Source organism: Arvicola amphibius, chromosome 4 (assembly GCF_903992535.2).
Source record: "Arvicola amphibius chromosome 4, mArvAmp1.2, whole genome shotgun sequence".
NCBI lineage: Eukaryota > Metazoa > Chordata > Mammalia > Rodentia > Cricetidae > Arvicola > Arvicola amphibius.
This window is the reverse complement of record NC_052050.1, coordinates 22,792,364-22,811,968: the sequence shown is the minus strand read 5'-3', so window position 1 is coordinate 22,811,968 and position 19,605 is coordinate 22,792,364. Positions and strand designations below refer to the sequence as shown.

The 19,605-nt window shown below is 51.3% G+C and overlaps 1 protein-coding gene across 1 annotated transcript; it reads left to right on the top strand.

Moving 5' to 3' along the window:
- The first annotated feature begins 404 nt into the window (after window positions 1-404).
- Rapgefl1 (Rap guanine nucleotide exchange factor like 1) lies at window positions 405-13,723 on the top strand. The gene is made up of 15 exons (XM_038328216.1): window positions 405-924; window positions 3,526-3,604; window positions 4,824-4,959; window positions 5,174-5,271; window positions 7,831-7,943; window positions 8,047-8,214; window positions 8,936-9,033; window positions 9,155-9,277; window positions 11,132-11,310; window positions 11,385-11,475; window positions 12,010-12,060; window positions 12,158-12,245; window positions 12,448-12,512; window positions 12,870-12,924; window positions 13,157-13,723. The coding sequence occupies exons 1-15, from the start codon at window positions 405-407 to the stop codon at window positions 13,279-13,281; spliced, it is 1,989 nt and encodes a 662-aa protein (XP_038184144.1). The 3' UTR covers window positions 13,282-13,723.
- The last annotated feature ends 5,882 nt before the right edge of the window (window positions 13,724-19,605 follow it).

The window sequence follows — 19,605 nt, the reverse complement described above, 5'->3', positions numbered from 1 at the left end:
GAGGGGGCGCGGTCTCAATTCTGCCACCTTCCCCGGGGCCAGGAGCGCAGCCGCCGCCGCGTCCTCAGCCTTGCGCTCCGCCCGCTGCCTCTGCCTCTGCCTCCTCAGCCCGGCCCGGAGCGCTGAGCCGGGGACACCGGCCCCTCCGCCTGCCCGCCCTTCGGCCGCAGCCAGCATGGGGGGCCGCTGAGAGCGAGCTCCTCTTCCCTCTGGCACCTCCCCCGGCCACTGGTCACTGGACTCTGGCCAGCGAGCCTCGGCCACCTCTGGCTCGCAGTCCGGCGCCTGGCACGGCCCTCGGCTCTGCTCCTCCGGATCTGAGCATCGTGTCCCCGCCCCCCCCCGCCCGCGCCTGGGACACCTGGGTCCCCCGGCGGCCCCTAGGAGAGGGGCGGGGGGGGGGCATGAAGCCACTGGAGAAATTTTTGAAGAAGCAGACGTCGCAGCTGGCGGGGCGAGCGGTGGCAGGAGGTCCCGGCGGGGGTCCGGGTTGCTGCGGAGGGCCTGGAGGGGGTGGGGGCCCTGGCGGGAGCGGCGGTCCGGCGGGGGGACCGCGGCCGCTGCAGCGGCGTCAGAGCGTGTCGCGCCTGCTGCTCCCAGCTTTCCTCCGAGAGCCCTCAGCCGAGTCCGGGCTGGAGCCGCCCGCTGAGGAAGAAGGGGGTGAGCCATTAGGGGTCTCGGAGGAACCTGGCAGCGGGGGTCCCTGTTGGCTGCAGCTAGAGGAGGTGCCGGGGCCCGGACCGCTGGGGTGCGGGGTGCCCCTGCGCTCCCCTTCCTCGTACTCCTCAGATGAGCTATCCCCGGGGGAGCCCCTGGCTTCACCTCCCTGGGCCCCCCTGGGCGCCCCCGAGCGGCCAGAGCATCTTCTGAACCGGGTTCTGGAGCGCCTGGCTGGAGGGACTACCAGGGACAGCGGCGCTTCAGGTAAGCCTGCTCATCCCTCCCTGAGAAAGGGGGTGCCCTGGTTTCTTTTCTTGTCCTTAGCAACAGTGTAGGGACTGAGGAGAACCCTGCGGTAGTATAAGGGAAAGGGCATGTTAGTGCCCACCCTCCTTTCTCCTAACATTAGCCTCACCCTCGGGGAGGAAGCCAACCATCCTCTCCTCTCCTTCAGCCCCCTCCCTCTCCCTTGAACATTTAAGCCAATCTCTGGTGGCCCTTGAAATACTGCCTACCTCCTCCCATGCCTCCAAATTAGGGGCTGACACCCTAAGATGGACGCTTTCCAGCTGAGGTTATGCCACCCTTCAGACCGTATCCAAAGCTTGAAAGCCATGACAAGAGTCTCTGGCTGTAAAGAAGCCCCCAGAGGACAAGCTGGCTCACTTGGTGGGGGCAGTGTGGATAGGCAGAGGGTCTGGCTGCCTTTAGGGAAAGTGTCCTCCTTGAGGGTGAATTTGAACATTTCTAAGGGAAGACACCAGGAGACTGCAGCATCCAGAAGGATCTGGGCCTCAGCGGCTCCCACCCTCCCTATGTCATGCCTCAGTGTAAGGCTTTAAAAAATAATAACCACACCCTGAGAGGTTTATTCCCTAAACGATGATGCCATTTCCCCCCTCCCCACCAGCACCCTATTAAAGGGCTTATGAGACCCGCACATTACTGCTTAGAACTGAGGTAGAAGACATCAGGGATTTTAAATCTAAGTAGGCACTCCACGGAGCCCAGAAAGGGCTAGGTTTGGGAGCCCAAAGTTGAGCCCTGAAAGATGAGGGTGGTGCATGGTACTCCTCACCCTGTGCAGAGTGCTCTGGCTTTAACAGTAGGTGTCACTCCCCTCTGCTCCATTATTCTTTTTCTTTTCCTGAAGGTCTGGGTCCTCTCTTTTGGCTTGGGCTGCAGTTGCCCTGGGGAGCTGACACTTTTTGGATTTAATTAGAAAAATATCAGACACACAGCTCTCTTAACCATAACTTCCCACCTACACCACACACCCTGTGTCTCTATGACACATTCCCCAGGGAGGCTGTGCATTGGACCAGAGCCTGCTTTGGAAGGAACAGATGCCAAACTGTAGCCCCCGTTTCAGCATCTCCCCCACGCTGCCCATGTTCCTTTTCCTTTACTCTGGTTTTCAGCATTCACACTCCAGGGAGCTAAAGATGCTCAGAAGGACATCAGGCCTCCTTATGCCTCGTCCACATCCCTGGACTAGGTGTGAGGGCCAGGGGAGCATCTCGCTTACTTTCAGAACATAGCAGGGCAGCTGGGCAGAGGGAAAGAGAGGCTGGCTTTCCTCTTCTGCAGGGGCATGGTGCCACAGATTGTTTAGTGTCCCCTGGGCTGAGACTCCCGAAGTGTCACCCATATTATCTGGCTTGGCAGGCTGAATCCCCAGAGAAACTGGTTTGGGAAACCTACCAGCTTAACCTGCCTCTCCAATATCTCTAATATAAGCCACTTTCTCAAGCCATTTGGTTTCCTCCCAGGCTGTGTGGGAGGAGAAAACTGCTTATTGAGGGCTCTCCATACCTAGCCAGAGCCCTCAGAAGTCTAGGCAGCCCCTTGTAGCCCCTAGAGTCTACCCTGACACTCTGCTCACCTCTGATGTTGAGGAAAGAACAGAGACTCCGCCATCCAGGTTCTTTTTCTGACTTGGGGCAAGTGCCTCCTAGCTCTGGGCCTCTGTGTTCTCATCTGTGAAACAAAAAGGACTCAAGTAGGCAATCGTATGTTGCCTCCCCACCTCTGCCTTCATGACTGGCACTGGCAGCAGGGCACGACAATCAAGGGTTGTCAGGAGCCCTGGAGTAGTGCCTGGGGACCTGGCCCTAACCTGTCCTGGTGAGGACACCTGGCTCCCACCCTGTGCCCTGCCTGTCTGTGTGTGCCAAGCAGCCCTGCCCCACCCCAAGGCTGGCTGCAAGTCAGGGCGACCTTGTACCTGGTTGACTGGCTGAGCCAGGCCCAGATGGGTGTGGAGGGAGAAGGGTGGAGAGAGGAGCCCCTCCCCTCTCCTCTTCATCATTAACCCTTCTACCTCTGGGCACCCAGAGGACACAGGGGCTCTATTTAAGGAACTGAGAACAAGAGGTGGCAGTCTGTCTCCTCTCCTAATTTTAATGGGGCCGTCCCCACCTGCCCTGTCAAAACTCTGAGGTAATGAGTGGTTAGGGGAGGATGGACACATACCCCTACACACCTCCATCCATCCCTCTGACTGTAACCTCTGTGTCTGCTAGTTCTCTGTTTAGGGTCACTTCTGTGGACTCCTTTTTTTTTTTTTCTAGCAGATCTCAGGCATGGTGTATTATCTGACCAACTTCCCACACACTGAAGAGAAGTGTGCGTGGCCTTCAAAGGCACCCCCCCTTCCCCTCCAGCTGCCTTGGCAGCTGCCAGCCCCACCCCCGCAGCGGCTGCCCAGAACCCTCACACATGTGTGTGCGCGTGTGCAGAGCATGACAGGGCAGGTGGCCGGGGCTCCAGCCTTGCTAGAGCGGCAAGAAATGAGGGTGCAGAGTTTCCAGACAGTTCTAGAAGCTCCCACCTGACATCTGTGATGCTTGTTGATCTCCACAGATATTCTGCTTGATGACATTGTCCTCACCCATTCGCTCTTCCTGCCAACAGAAAAGTTTCTGCAAGAGTTGCACCAGTAATATCCTTTTATGGAGCTTATAAAAGGGCAGACCAGGAGGGAGTCATTCCTACCCACAAACTACAACCCAACCCAAGCTCTCCCGTAGAAGACATAACCAGCTTTTCATCTCACGAGCCTTGGGCAGCTCGCTCCACATCCAGGCGATTGGGTTTGCTTCAGTCAGTAGGATGGAGGGAGATACACAGCAGGAGATGCCCTGCTCTAGGATGCTGTGAGGATCAGCCTTGTCGCAGGTCTGGGAGTGCTCAGGAGACACCTGTACAAGTGTAAGGGCCAAGCAGGACGGTGGTGGCATGCACCTTTAATCTCAGTATTCGGGAGGCAGAGGCAGGTGGATCTCTGTGAGTTCAAGGCTAGCTTGGTCTACAGAGTGAGTTCTAGGAGAGCCAGGGCCACACAGAGAAACCTTGTCTTTTTATTTATTTATTTATTTATTTATTTATTTATTTATTTATTTATTATGTATGCAATATTCTGTCTGTGTGTATGCCTGCACGCCAGAAGAGGGCACCAGACCCCATTAGAGATGGTTGTGAGCCACCATGTAGTTGCTGGGAATCGAACTCAGAACCTTTGGAAGAGCAGGCAATGCTCTTAACCTCTGAGCCATCTCTCCAGCCCCGAGAAACCTTGTCTTGAAAAACAAAAGAAAACGAAAAAGATCTTGATCTAAACATAGGGTCTGATATCAGCATTAAGTCATGGTTGTGCTTCGGTAGGGTCAGCTAGAGATGAGCTACTGGCTCAGTCTGGAACCTTCTAATGTAGACCAGGTTATCATTAACCTGTGGTAGTCCTCCTGCCTCTGCCTCCTAGATGCTGGGATCACAGGAATGTACCACCATGCCTGGCTTCTTTGAATTACTTTAGAACCTAATTGTACATGTCAAGTCCTTGAGTCAAATGTCGTTAGGCTCCCTTAGAATAATCAGGCCTCACCATGAGGTAAAGTCAGCTTTGTGAGCTGGCTGGCGACTAGATGGGTCCTGGCAATAACCTTAAGTAACCTCTTTAACAGACAAGAACTGAATGTGGTCAGGTTGAAGTCCTCACTCTTTGTACTCTAAGCAAAACCATGGCTGGTATGAGAAAAGTCTTGGTTCCAGGGCCCTGGAAACCGTCTCTCCTCTGGTACCCAAGTGCAGAATATTTAGAGTCAATTTGCCTTCCCCGGTTTCCTTGGCTATTCAGAACTTTTACTTAACTTAGGGGTCAGCTTTGTTCAATCAAGGAATGTGGAGGGTCCAGAGGGGCTGGGCCGAAAGCAAGCCTGTCTGGCTCTACTCCTTCATTTCTTGGATACCTACCAAGGACTGCTGCAAGAGGAAGAAGGGGCTGGCCACATTATCAAGGTGGGCCCTGGAAGGAAAAGGCATGTGAGCTAGCTCTCAGCTCTGCTCTGGAAGGGGGCTCTTTGAAGGAGTCGCACTCCTCAAGTTGGGTATCTGGAAGCAAGAGATGCCGGTGGGCTTTGGTCTGTGTGATTCCTGAGTGTTTGAGCCCTTGCCGTGAGTGGTCCTTGGGATGAGACATGTACCTTCATCTCATCTGTCACCCTCTCCCTAGGAACTGTATTTACTAATTATGAAGGATGAGTCCCTTTACCAAGACCTCCGAGAGGACACGCTGAGGCTGCACCAGCTGGTGGAGACAGTGGAGCTAAAGTGAGGGGGAAGGGGTTCCCTGAGTTCCTCTATTACAAGGGCTGCCTCTGGTCTGGTGGCTTCACCGTCTCAGTCACTTGTTTGCTTGCTTGCTTTTTAAGACGCTTATTTATTGATTTATTCTTATTGCTTTGCCTGCATATACATCTGTGTATCACTGCATGCTTGGGTGTGCTGCAGTCAGAAGAGGGCTTTGGATACCCATGAACTTGAGTCACAGACAGCTGTGAGCCACCATGTGCCTGCTAGAACCAGAGATGGAGGGGTCCTCTGGGGCAGCAGCCAGTGCTCTAAGCCACTGAGCCATCTCTCCAGCCCCTTTACCCCTTCAGTATGGTTTCTTTCAGCTCCTTTTCCTTACTGGAGAGAAACATAGAACCGCAGAACACTGTTTTCAAACCCAATCACTTGTTCTTTGGGTGGGTGAGTGGGGGCTAAGCAACATGTCTTCCAGTATAGCTCAAGCGAACCCCCAACTTACTGCATGGCCCAAGATGGCTTCTACTGGTAATCCTCCTGTCTCAGGTTCCCAAGTGGGCCTGTGCCATCGACCTAGCTCCAGTCTTTTTTGGTTTTTGGTCCATTTTTTCCCATCAGTTTGTCTATTAATCTGGTAGTGTTCTGGCAGGTATTTGAGAAACATCCCTGGTTGGTAGCTCTGATTCTCAGTGTAAATTCTCTTACCATGGTTGATGTCAAGCGATCACCAGGCTGGCGGACACTGACTGTGGGGCTGGGAAGAGATCTGCGCTGCTGGTAACATAGTAAATCCGTCACATTGCCACCTACGCATACACAAGCTGGAGCATAGCAATACAAAACAGCAAAGAGAACTTAGAAAACCACCTTCCCTTTCTTTTCTCTTCTTATTTATTTTTGAGACAGAGTCCTTGAAACTTGCAGCAATCTTTCTGTGTTTGCCTCCATGGTAGGATTATGGGTTTGTGCCATGATGCCTAGCTTGAAACTGTCTCTTTTGAGAACAATTTATTTGGCCTCAGGCTTGCAAAATGTGTGTGTATGAATGAGCACACACATATTTCGTAGCTGTCCTTAAAAAAATCAGCATACTATGTATGGGGCAGTGGTGACTCATGTTTTTAATCTCAGCACCTGAGAGGCAGAGGCAGGTGGATCTCTGTGAGTTCAAGGCCAGCCTGGTCTACAGAGTTAGTTCCAGGACAGCCAGGGCTACATAGTGAGACCCTGTCTTGAAAAAAAAATCAGTTAGCAGGGACTGAAGAGGTAGCCTAATAGTTAAGAGCACCTGTTGTTCTTCCTAAGGACCCATGTTGGAGTCCCAGAACATACATGGCTGCTAGAAACCATCTGTAGCTCCAGTTCCAGAGGATCTGATGCCCTCTTCTGCACTCCAAATGTAGTGCTTGCTTGTGACGCATAAGATACATGCAGGCAAAACACACATACACATTAAAAACAAAAATAAATCTTTACAAATATTTATCAGTTATGCATGGTGGCACATCCCTGTAATCCTAGATATTCAGGAGGCTAAAGCAGAAAAATCATCAATTCAAGGCAAACTTAGACAACTTAGTGAGATCTGTCTCAAAATAATAATAATAATAATAATAATAATAATAATATAATGACTTGGGATATAGCTGGTAGGTACTTGTCTAACACATGTAAAGTCCTGGTTTAATCCTCACTATTATCTAAACAAACAGTTGGCAAAATTCCCCAAAATTGACCTCACTAGTTCAGGACAGGAGTACATCTTGGTTGTCCCCTCTCCGTTCCTGCTACCACAAGGTTCATTAACTGTCACCTAGACTGGTGTCACACAGGACCTCAGCTTCTGGCCGCGCGTCTTTCTCCCTCCTCTCTTCTCACACCAGAGACGATGCCTTCGCCCTCCTCTTCCCAAAGCATCTGTGTTCCCTAACATCTCCAAGTGAGATGGCCTAGTGCAGCTTCCGTACCCCTCCCTTCCTGCCGTCTGCTGAGCTTTCCCCATCTCCTCTTGTTCATCCCTCTTCACCTATTAATCTGGCAACCCTTGTGCGCTCCTACTTTTTCTTCCCATGATCCTTCAAGGCCCAGGTCAAATGCCATCGCTTCCATGGAAATAGCTCAGATTTCCGCCTCCAGGGAGAGTTTCCTTCCTCCCCCACAGCACTCTCCTGTACCTTTGTCATCTCACCAACACTTCTGGCTGGTGTTAGAAGTAGCTGCCTGCACGTCTGTCTCCTTCCCAGACTGTGAAGTCCTTGTCGGCAAAATTCAGACATCCGATGGCCTACTACCCCCACGTGCCAAGAAGTGTGCTAGGACCTAAAGGGTGAAAAACAGTAAAAACTGATCCCATTCCTCAAAAGCTGTCAGTCTTGTAGAAAAGATGGCATGAACATGAACAATATTGTTCCATTGTTTTGTAGCGTTTCCTCGTGGGTGGGTGGACCAGCAAAGAACCTCTGAAAGAGGTGGCATCTGATTTGGGTCACTTAGACAATTGTCCTATCCCTGCTTTATGGTCCTGCCTGCTGCTTCGTGTGCCTGGCAGGACTTGCTGATGCATGACTGTGTTCATGCCAGGATTCCAGAGGAGAGCCAGCCGCCCAGCAAGCAGGTCAAGCCACTCTTCCGCCACTTCCGCCGGATAGATTCCTGTCTGCAGACCCGAGTTGCTTTCCGGGGGTCAGATGAGAGTGAGTATGGCCCTTAGGAAGAGCAAAGTTTCTGGAGTGGCTCACGGAGTTGGGCGGGGCCTTCTTCACCTTCAATGGAGTTTCCTTTCCTGTCTTTATGCAGTCTTCTGTAGAGTCTACATGCCTGACCACTCTTACGTGACCATACGCAGCCGTCTCTCAGCATCAGTGCAGGACATTCTGGGCTCTGTGACAGAGAAGCTGCAGTACTCAGAAGAGCCTGCCGAGCGAGAGGATGCCCTCATCCTGGTAGCTGTTGCCTCCTCTGGAGGTGAGGATCAGCCCACTAGGCAGGGGCGAATGCTAAATTCTAGATCCTTGATACTCAAAGTGTCATCGTGGGTCCAGACTTGGTGAATGCATCACCTAGGAGACCCTACCCCAAACCTACAGGATTAGAACCAAATCCCTCTCCCACTCAGGGGATCCTATACACATTTAAATTTGGGGCACACCGGTTTAGAATCATTGGGTTCTGTCCTGGGTGTTACCTAGTACCCACCTGGACACTGTGTTCCAGTCCTTCCCACACACACCTCCCCCCATCTTATATGCTCCATTTCTTTTTTCCAGGCTGAGGACATAGGGTAGGCTCTAATCCTGTGGGGAGGAGGCAGAGAGCCAGCAACGTAGCATAGCTCCTGTGTGTGTGTGTGTGTGTGTGTAAAACCCCAGACTGGTCTAGAATTTGCAGTCTTTCCTGCTTTGGCCTCTCAAGTGGCAGGACAGGACTTCAGGCATGACTTATTTTCCATAAAGTAAAAGTATTCACCCTGTCCATAGAGATGAATGAGGGAATGAGAGGGACCTACATGTGGGGTAGAGTCTACAAATGCAAAAGAAAGCATTTGACCAATTATTTCTGATACCTGTAGTATAAGCTGGTGACGATAAGCGTCCCTCTAGTCCAGGGTATGTCAGCATAGGGTGATGGTGGCTCAGGTATATGAGGGATGTGGGTGGCCAAAGCTGAACAGCCTGTTCCTCTGCAGAGAAGGTCCTCCTGCAGCCGACAGAGGACTGTGTTTTCACTACGCTGGGCATCAACAGCCACCTATTTGCCTGTACCCGGGACAGCTATGAGGCCCTAGTAAGAATTCCTTCACCTGTCTTGGCTGGTAACAAGAGCTGACGGAGGGGTGGGGTAGGAGGGCTGAGAGCAAGTCTCTCACCACAGGCAGCCAAGTTCCTCTAACCCCACCTGCTGCCAGGTACCCCTTCCTGAGGAGATCCAGGTCTCCCCTGGAGACACAGAGATCCACCGGGTGGAGCCTGAAGATGTTGCCAACCATCTTACTGCCTTCCACTGGGAGCTGTTCCGCTGTGTGCACGAGGTGGGACTGAGGCTGGTGCTGGGCAGGGGTGCGGCTCGAAATCAGCCCCTGGGAGCACACACGGGGCCAGTGCACAGGGATAACCTTTGTTAGCCTTTGACCCCCTCATCTGGGGAACGGTAGAGAGCCTCTATAGTAGGGAGTTTCCTGTGCTGCTCGCATAGGCGCTGAACTGAAATTCTTATCTGGATTCATAAAAATGTTTACTATCAAGCAGAGGGTATAACTCAATTGGTAGAGTATCTGACCTGCCTGGCATGCATAACACTGGGCTGGATCCTCACCACTGAATAAATCAGCTGTGGTGGTGGATGCCTGTCATCTCAGCACTTGGGAAGTGGAGGGAGAGGGATCCAGATTATCCTGGGATACACGATGAGTTGGAGGCCAGCCTGAGATCAGAAAACTCCATATCAAAACAGAAAACAAGGGGACTGGAGAGATGGCTCAACAGTTAAGAGCACTGACTGTCTTCCAGAAGATCAGGGTTCAAATCTCAGCACTCACATGGCAGCTAACAACTGTCTGTAACTCCAAGATCTGACACCCTCACACAGACTTACTTGCAGGCAAAACACCAATGCACATGAAATAAATTAAAACAAACAAACAAAAAACAAAAAAATACATGAATTGGCTTAGAGGTTTAAAGTGTTTACTGCTCTTCCAGATGGCCAGAATTGATTCCCAGCTCCATAACCCACAGCTCACAACCACCTGCACCTCTAGCTCAGGAGCACTGATGCCCTCTTCTAGCCTTTGTGTGTGCATGCACACACACACACACACACACACACACACACACACACACAAATAAAAAGTTTCAATTTTTTAATTTTGTTTTTTGAAACAGTCTCAGTATGTAGCCCTGGCTGATCTGGAACTCACTATGTAGACCAAGCTGGCCTCAAATTCATAGAGATCTGCCTACCTCTGCCTCTTGAGTGCTGGGATTAAAGGCATGCACCATGACACCCAGCACTTTTAAGATTTATTTTATTTTTAACTGTGTCTGAGTGTGCAGTGTGCATGTGTGTACATGCATACATGCACACATGTGAGTGCAGGTGACCACGGGCCAGAAACATCAGGTCCCCCTGGAGCTAGAATTACAGACAGTTGTGAGCCATCTTTTATGGGTGCTGGGGGCCGAATTTAGGTTTCCTGGAAGATTAGTACACATTTTTATCGACTCAGCAATATCTCCAGCCCCCCCAATAAAATGTTTTCAAGAATAGTTCTATTATTATTTATTATTATATTATTTATTATACTTGTATATTTCTGTGTTCAAGGTCATAAAGGTGTCAGATTCCCTGGAGTAACTGCTGTCTGACATGGGTGCTGAGAATTGAACTCTGGTCCTCTGCAAGACCAATATGTGATCTTAACCACTGAGCCATCTCTCCAGACTCTAAGATAAATCTTTTTTCTTTCTTTTTTTTCCATTTATTAAGTAATAATAAATGGCCAGAAGAGGGTATCAGATCTCATTACAAGTGGTTGAGAACCACCATGTGGTTGCTGGAATTGAACTCAGGACCTTTGGAAGAGCAGGCAGTGCTCTTAACCTCTGAGCCATCTCTCCAGCCCTAAAATAAAATCTTAAAAAGAGAGATAGAAAGATAAAAGGCAGGGATGAGTATCTCCTAGAGGGAGAACCACACAGATCTTAGCAGGTGTCTGGTACCTCCGGCTCACTAGGTGAGAGATCAGCTGTCTCTGTGGCATCCTGTCCTGTCCCTGGTTTTCCGTTTCCATGCCAACTCACTCCTGCCTTTCCTTCTCTATGTGCTCTGTGCTGCCATTTTCCCCGCTCGCACCCTGGCCTCCCCTCTGCCGCCGTGGTTGCAGCTGGAGTTCGTGGACTATGTGTTCCACGGGGAGCGTGGTCGCCGGGAGACAGCCAACTTGGAGTTGCTGCTGCAGCGCTGCAGCGAGGTCACTCACTGGGTGGCCACTGAGGTGTTGCTCTGTGAGGCCCCGGGCAAGCGGGTGCAGCTGCTCAAGAAGTTCATCAAGATCGCCGCCATGTGAGTGCTTCTGGTGGAGCCGGGGAAGGTCACAGTTCCCCGAAGCCCCCTAACCTCGCCTCCCTCCCACACAGCTGCAAGCAGAACCAGGACCTCCTGTCCTTCTATGCTGTGGTCATGGGGTTGGACAATGCTGCCGTCAGCCGCCTGCGGCTCACCTGGGAGGTGAGGCGACCTCTCCCTTCTCTACCCACAGTGCCAGACCCGGTACCCCACCTCAGGATCTGCGTGCATCTCAGGCTTTCCCTAGTGCATCCTCCTGGTACTGCTGCTGCTGCTGCTCTGTGGGGCATCTTTGTGCTAATGGAAAGCAGGTGCCCTCTTCTGGCCTCTGCTACTCAGGACACAGAGCTTTGCTCATGTCTTTGCAAATTAGTAAAAAGCCAGAATCCTAGCTGAGGTGTCCTTGCTATGAGCATCCGCTGGGTTTTAGCGGCTCTCGCGGGAGCACTTTTGTGCGTGGCATCTGCCTAGGCAAAGGTCTCAGTTTGTCCAGAATAAATTCTTCCCCAGGCAGTTTCAAACTCCCTGATTTACCCTTAGGACTGATTCTGTGTCCTCACCTGCTAGCTGCTTCTCCCACCACAAGATGTGTAAATCCATAACCCTCTAAGGAAGACTAGTCACAGGCTCCCGTGAAACTCAAGAAGCTCCGCCCACCCTGACATTTCTTTTTTTCTTCCTTCGAACTTTCTGCAGAAGCTGCCAGGGAAATTCAAGAACCTGTTCCGCAAATTTGAGAACTTGACGGTGAGTGGGGTTGGCTTTCCTCGGCCCCGAGGGAAGGGGAGACATCTCTAGGGGTACACTGGGCCTATCTGTTTCTGCTCCTTCTGTGGAATGCTAGGACCCCTGCCGGAACCATAAAAGCTACAGAGAAATCATCTCCAAAATGAAGCCCCCTGTGATTCCCTTCGTGCCCCTGATCCTCAAAGGTCAGTCCCTCCCGCGCTGTGCTGCTCCCACCCACAGTCCCTTCTCCCACACCCCAGGCCTGCCTCTGAGCCCCCTCTCAATTCATTTGTGAGTACCTACTTTCAGAGAGCCCCCCGCCCCCAGACTGCACGTGTCTTGGAAGGTGGTATGGGTTCCTTCTGCCTATTTTATCCTCATGTTAGCTGTCTTCCTGTTCCCTAGATCTGACCTTCCTGCATGAGGGGAGCAAGACCCTCGTGGATGGTTTGGTGAACATTGAGAAGCTAGTGAGTGCTACTGCCAGCCCCTGCCCTAGGAGTGAGGGGTCGCATGCGTCCATCCTTCCCCTCTCTCCTGTCACTTCCCCCAAAATAGCAGCCTTCCTGTCTGGTGCCCAGCTTGCCTGACAGACTCCAGACTGTCTCCCTGGTGGCATCACTGTGGCAACCCACCCACAAGAGGCAAAGCCGACAGGCAGCTGGGGGCAATTCTTCCTCCCTCTCTTGGCACCTTGCTATTACCGGGCCTTTGGCCCTTCAGAGGCCCCATCACTGGAGAGTGGAGAACTCACTCAGTTGAGAATGAAGGGGGAAGGAAGCAGCTGCCTGTGCCCTTTTCGGGGCTAATTCCTTGTCATCTCCCAGCATTCCGTGGCTGAGAAAGTGAGGACAATCCGAAAATACCGGAGCCGGCCCCTCTGTGAGTACCCAAGACTCAGTGAGCTTCCCAGGAGAACTGTGGAAGAGGAGAGGGACTGGGAGAGCTCCATACTCCAGTGTCTGTTTCGTGACACTGGTCAGTTCTTCATCTTCCCATGGGCTTCCTGCCAATACCTGTTCCGGCTCACACCCCCTCACCCTGGCCCGCCTGGCTTGCTCGTAGGGGATAAAGGGAAGCTGAGAGCTGACACCTCTCCCTTTCTACCCCCCAGGCCTGGACATGGAGGCCTCCCCTCATCACCTGCAGACCAAGGCCTACGTGCGCCAGTTCCAGGTCATCGACAACCAGAATCTCCTCTTCGAGCTCTCCTACAAGCTGGAGGCTAATAGCCAGTGAGAGTGGAGGGCCCAGCTGCCCCACCTGGGTCCTTGGCACCTGGCACCCAAGCACTTTGCCTGATGCCCTCAGTAGCCCACATCCAGACATCTTTTCCCTGGAGCCGCTTCCTCTCCTACATAGAGGAGTTGTGTTGACCTACCAGAATGTGTAAGCCTGTCTGTCCATCCTGCTGAGGTCCTCTTACCTTGCTCCTTCACACTCCTGGTTTCTGACCTCTCTGGGCAAGAGACGAGTACCCCTGTGCCCTCCCAGTGCTGTCTGTTCCAGAGATGGAGTTTCTAGACTCTGCTTCCCAAGCAGGAAGGAAGCACCCCTCCCCCAGATCGCAGCTGTGGTACCGGGGCACTGGAAACACCCCCTCCCAGATCGCAGCTGTGGTGTGGGGGTACTGGAAATCTTCCTCCCTGACACCTGTTTCACTTCCCCTAATCAGGGCTGAGATCCCTGGATATACACCCCCAAGATTGTGTGTGTGTGTGTGATTTATGTATTCCCCTTAGGAAGCAAGAGTACATCTGATAGTGTAGGGGGAGTATCAGAGTGGGTTTTGTTTTGTTTGTTTGGTTGGTTTTTTTGAAAATCCCTTCTGTTTGGTGCTACCCTTGTTGACTATGTCTCCCTCACTCCCTGTCCAGCTCCACCTGCTGTCCTGCATGTGAAAACTGTGGGTCAATTTCCTGCAGGCAGGGCATATCAGAAGGCAGGAGAGTTACCCATCAGCCCTTGCAAATCCCCCTCCCTCCCAAGCTTCCCAGCGAGAGGCTAAAAGATGCTCAGGGAAACACAGGCTTAAGCTGCCTACAGGACCCTGCCTCTGCCTTACTGTGGGTGGAATGCAGTGGTTATCAGGAGTTAGGGGCGCCTGTTCTCCATTCTTGTCTGCTTTGGGGGGTGTCTCACTGCTAAAGAGGGAGTTGTCATCCTTCTGGCTCCGTGTCTGTCACCAACCACACGGTCTGTCCATCTGTCTTTACCACCCCCACACACACCTTGTCTCTAGAATCAGGGGTGGATCCCAGTACCTAGGGCAGCTAGCGCCTCCCTACGTGGGGAGGAGAGACTGCAGCAGCTGTAGAGGCGAAGCTGGGCTTTGGCAAGGCCTTCATTACCTCTCCAGCACCCTTCCCTCTCCCGTCATGGGCTCCAGGGCTGAGGGGTTGCAAGGGCTCCTGGCAGCTACTGGGCTGGGTTTCCTGGCACAGCCTCCCCCCTCCTTCCTGGCCCTTCTGAAGAGGCAGCGGTGACTGCGGCCGCGGTGAAATCAGCTGCAGCTTCTGCTCTGGGAGTGTATATAGATTTTTACCCAAAGCTCTGGAATTGTACATTTATTTTTTAAAACCCAAAGAGGGGAAGAACCTTGTATCATATGTAAATATTGTATTATAGGTTATATTGTATAGTCCCTTTTATACAGCAGCTCCTGTTGAAATATCCACAGACATGCCATACCACTCCCCCCAGCTCCTAGTGGTGATGGTGATCATGCCACCGCGCCCAGCCCATAATGGCGATGGTGACCATACCGCCCCATACTCTGCTTCTTCTGCACAGCTGCTGGCTGCTCCCCATGCATCCCAGGCTTCAGTAACCCCTCATCAGCCTTCTCTGGTTCCCTAGCCTCCAAGAACGCTGCCTCCCTCACCCCTTGGCTGCTGCTTGCCTCTGGTTGTGATGCTTGCCCCACTGTTTCTCAGGGGCCCTCATCCCCAAACCCTGTAGCTTTAACAGAGTGAACCTGAACCGTGTGCATTGTACAGGCCCTGTTGTCATGGAAGAAACCGCTGGATAGAGAAAATACACTAAAATCTATGAATCAACCTCCCGGTGTTTTCCATTGCTTCTCTGAAACTGGGGGGAAGGGCTGAGCTTGGGAGAGGGATCAGGGGACACCTTCCCAGCACTCAAGGCTCCTCAGCAGGGCTGTCTAGAGTGACCTGAAAAATGTGAGTGGGAGGAGAAGGTGCCAACCTCCCAAGATCTGTGTCTGGTGTCTGGAACTCAGGAGATGTTTCTGTTCTCACCTGTTCCGGGTCACGTTGCTATGTGATCGCACTTCTAACCCTGCGAGGAATGAGGTGGAGGCTGAGTAGGCCCAGCATGAAGTCCAAGTTATGGGGCTAGGTGAGGCAGGCCTACTATGCTAGCCCTGGTCTGTCTGCTGCAGGCAGTCCAAACTTTTCATGCAGCCGGTAGCTACCAGTCTTGCCAAGTCAGAGGCACACTGAGCCTGGGTTAACAACCCTCGTAGTAGCACAGTGTCTTCTGTTCAGGCTACCACGAGAGTTAACTCAGGCTCAGACCAGGGCACCTTCTCCCATTCACATAGCCTCGTGTGAGTTCTTAGCTTGTCTAACTCTCCCTGCATCTTGATATCAGAAAGCAGTCCTCTCTTCTCCCAGCTTTGCTTTGCTTTTGCTTGTGTTCCTATCCTAGAATTTAGGGGCCTGTGAATCAGCTGACAGAGCAAAGAGCTTGCCCTGTAAGCCTGCTGATGGCCTGTTTCCATACCTGCTGTATCAGGGGAAGGAGAGAAAGAACATCACAGATTGCCCCCTGACCTATGTGCACCTTCTGCGTGTATACACCCACGCAAGCACACTGATAAAGTCTAGTATTTACCTGGGTGTGGCAGTGCATGCCTGTAATCCCAGCACTTGGATGATGGTGGCAGGACAGAGAGGTCTAAGAGCTGCATAGCCGGACCCCATCTGATATAAATATCTAGACCTTACCCCACCTATCTCTCTTCACTTTTCCTCGCCCATCTTTTTGCTTGCTTGTTTTCGAGACAGGGTCTCACTGTACAGCCCTGGATGGCCTGGAACTCACTGTGTAGTCTCTCTCACCATGGTCCCCCTGCCTCTGTCTCCCAAGTGCCAAGATGAAAAGGGTGCACTGCGATGCTTAGCCTCCCTCTTCTTATTAGCCAGTACCAGCGTTCTTGGATGGCAAGGCTCACCTCCTGCCAGTCCGGTAGCAGCTTGTCTCCAGCTTATCCTTACTTGCCGCGAGTCAGGTCTCTACCCTGAGCCCACACAGTCTTTCTAAAACCATAGTGCCATTGCATACAGCTGAGATGAAAAAGACTGGCAGCACCTGTCCCAGTGAGAATGGGGAGCTTTTTCTTTCCTGAGACAAGGTCTCACTGTGTAGCTCAGGCTAGCCTATTCTCATCAGTCCTCTTCCTTCAGCCTCCCAAGTGCTGGGATTACGGGCGTGCGCCACTATGCCAGGGTACAACTGGAACTTCTATATGCTGCTGGTGGGCGTGTAAACAGGTACTACCACCTTGGAAAACTGGCAATATCTGCTAAAAGTAGGTTATGTAACTAATGCATACACATGACCGAGCATTTCCACTCAAGTGCACACACCCAAGAGAAACTAGTCCAGGACACATATAATCGTAATCATGGAAGGATTGCTTTTATTTTGTTTTATGGTTGTTTTTTCTTCTTTAGTGAGACAATCTCACTATCTGGTCTAGCCTTGAACCTTCAGTCGTCTACCCTCCCCTCCCAAATTCTGACATCACAGCCGTGGACCACCGCACTGAGGTGATGGCAGCAACTTTATGGTGACAAATTCAACAGCACTTGGGAGGCTGAGACAGGAAGATTGTGCAAAGTGAGGCTAGCTTCAGCTACACATTACATTCCAGAAGGGTTGGGGGTATAGCTTGATGGCAGAACACTTGTTCAGTTCCTCAGTGTTGGGGGTGGGGTAGAAAAGGAAAACAAAGAGAAGACAGGGTTAGAGAGATGGTCCAGCAGTTAAGAACACTGGTTGCTCTTCCAGAGGACCCTGGTTTAATTCTCAGAAGCCATGTGGCAGCTCACAACCATCTGTAACTCAGTCCTAGGGAATCCGATGCCCTCTTCCTTCTAGCCTCTACAGGTACCAGGCAAGTACATGGTGCACAGATGTACATGCAGACAAAACATCGATATTCATAAAGATAATAAAATAACTTGTTTTTTTAAAACCAACACATACTGCCCTCACAGAGGACTCCAGTTCAGTTCCCAGCACCCACATTAAGTGTCTTATTCCAGAGGACCTGAGGGTGAGCACGCACAATCAGAAATCTATCTCTTAGATGGCTCAGAGGTTAAGAACACTGATGAGGTCCTGAGTTCAATTCCCAGCAACCACAAGGTGGCTCACAGCCATCTGTAATGAGATCTGGCGCCCTCTTCTGGCCTGCAGACATACATGGAGGCAGAACACTTGTACATAATAAATAAATAAATCATTAAAAAAAGAGAAATCTCTCTTTTTTTTCCTTTGGTTTTTCTTTTCTTTTTGGTTTTTCGAGACAGGGTTTCCCTGTAGTTTCTAGAGCCTGTCCTGGAACTAGCTCTTGTAGACCAGGCTGGCCTCGAACTCAGAGATCCGCCTGCCTCTGCCTCCCGAGTGCTGGGATTAAAGGCATGCACCACCACTGCCTGGCTTTCTTTGGTTTTTCAAGACAAGGTTTCTCAGTGTAGCCCTAGCTGTCCTGGAATTAGCTCTTGTAGACCAGTCTGGCCTTAAACTTGCAGAAATCCACCTACCACTGCCTCCTGAGTGCTGGGACTAAAGGCATGTGCCACCACCGCCTGGCACAATTAGAAATCTTAAGGAAAAGGACAGCCAGGCTTGGTGACTCATACCTGTTATCAGGGTTCTTAGGAGATTGAGACAGGAGGATTTGTACAGGGGTGAGGCCAGCCTGAGCCCCAGAGTGAGTGCTCTTCTAGTCTAGGCCAAAGAGTGAACCCTATCTCAAAACAAAGACAAAAAGATAAGCGAGCAAGCAAGCTGTGTGTAGGGCTCAGGAAATGGCTCAGTGGGTTTGACCACTTGCTATGCAAGCATGAAGATCTGAATTTGATCCCCAACATCCACACAAAAGCTGCACATGGTGCCAGTGTTGGGGAGCAGAGACAGGCAGTTCTCAGGAGCTTTGTTGGCCAGTCAGCCTATCTGAAATGGTGAACTTCGGGCTCTGTGAGAGACCCTGTCTCAAGGAATAAGGTGGAGAGCAATCGAGGACACTTGACAGTCTCTTCTGTTCTCTGTATTCATGTGTATACAAATGCACCTGAACACACAGATGCACATCCACCACAGGAAAAGCTGGCCACGATGACACACCTGTAGAATTCCAGCACTCTAGGGAGTTGAGGCAAGAATGGTCATAAGTTAAGGTGAGCCTGAACTATGAAGAACTCATCCCAGAATGAAAATACACATACACACACACACACGTAACACACATACGTAACACAACACAGGGAAATACAAACCCACACAAAAATGTTTTTGGTGGTGGTGGCACATGCCTTTAATTCCAGAGGCAGGTAGAACTCTGAGTTTGGGACCAGCCTGGAGAGAAGTAAAAGAAGGTGCTGTTCAGTGAGGGGAACTGAGGATTCCTGTGGTCATGCTGGGGCCTGCTGGAGTAATAGAAACGTCCCAAATTGTGAACCTTCAACCACAAACGTGGGTTGTTTGTGTAAAAATGTGTATGTTTGGTATATCTTTAATCCCAGCGCTCTGGAGGTAGAGGAAGACTGATCTCTGCCAAAGCTTAAGGCCAGCCTGTTCTACACAGAAAATTCCAGGCTAGCCAAGGCTGCATAATGAGATCCTATCTCTACGCATATATCCCCTTCTCTTCCTCCTTGGTCACATCTCTTGTTCCTTTATTTGTCCTTCACTCTACTCTGGCCATCCTGGCCATTTTCTTGTCCTTGTAGCAATCATTGTTAGCAAAGAGAGCTCGCCTTTTCCATTCCCTACGCCAAACTGGATCACCCAGACAAAACCCGCCCTATACTCTGCTCTCCCAGTTGGCTCAAGGCACGCCTCGCTAATGACATCACATATGTTTCTTTGTCTATTTGCTTAGTGGTTACCTCCCACACCAGCGTGGATCATCCCTGGGAGTGGATCTTGCTCACTGGCCGTAACTGCAATAGTAGCTGGCATGGAGCAGACACTCGATACATATTTGTTGAATGAATAAATTAAATTGGTTGTAATAGGAACCAGAGGAGCAGGACACAATGCAAGATGATAAGTGCTCTAGGACCTAGGCCAAGGAGAATTACTGTTGGTCTGGGAATAAGGAGCAGAGAAAATAAAAAATTCCTTTAAAGAAATGAGCCTGCTAGGTGGTGGTGGCGCACGCCTTTAATCCCAGCACTCAGGAGGCAGAGGCAGGCGATCTCTGTGAGTTCAAGGCCAGCCTGGTCTACAGAGTGAGTTCCAGGACAGCTGTGGCTGTTACACAGAAAAACCCTGTCGAGAGAGAGAGAGAGAGAGAGAGAGAGA

Bases quoted from the DNA above. Each gene is read 5' to 3' on its own strand.
- Rapgefl1 (XM_038328216.1), top strand. From the start codon at position 405: ATGAAGCCACTGGAGAAATTTTTGAAGAAGCAGACGTCGCAGCTGGCG. The intron at 5,272-7,830 runs GTGAGGGGGAAG...TGTTCATGCCAG, and splicing joins GTGGAGACAGTGGAGCTAAA to GATTCCAGAGGAGAGCCAGC. The intron at 12,513-12,869 runs GTGAGTGCTACT...GTCATCTCCCAG, and splicing joins TGGTGAACATTGAGAAGCTA to CATTCCGTGGCTGAGAAAGT.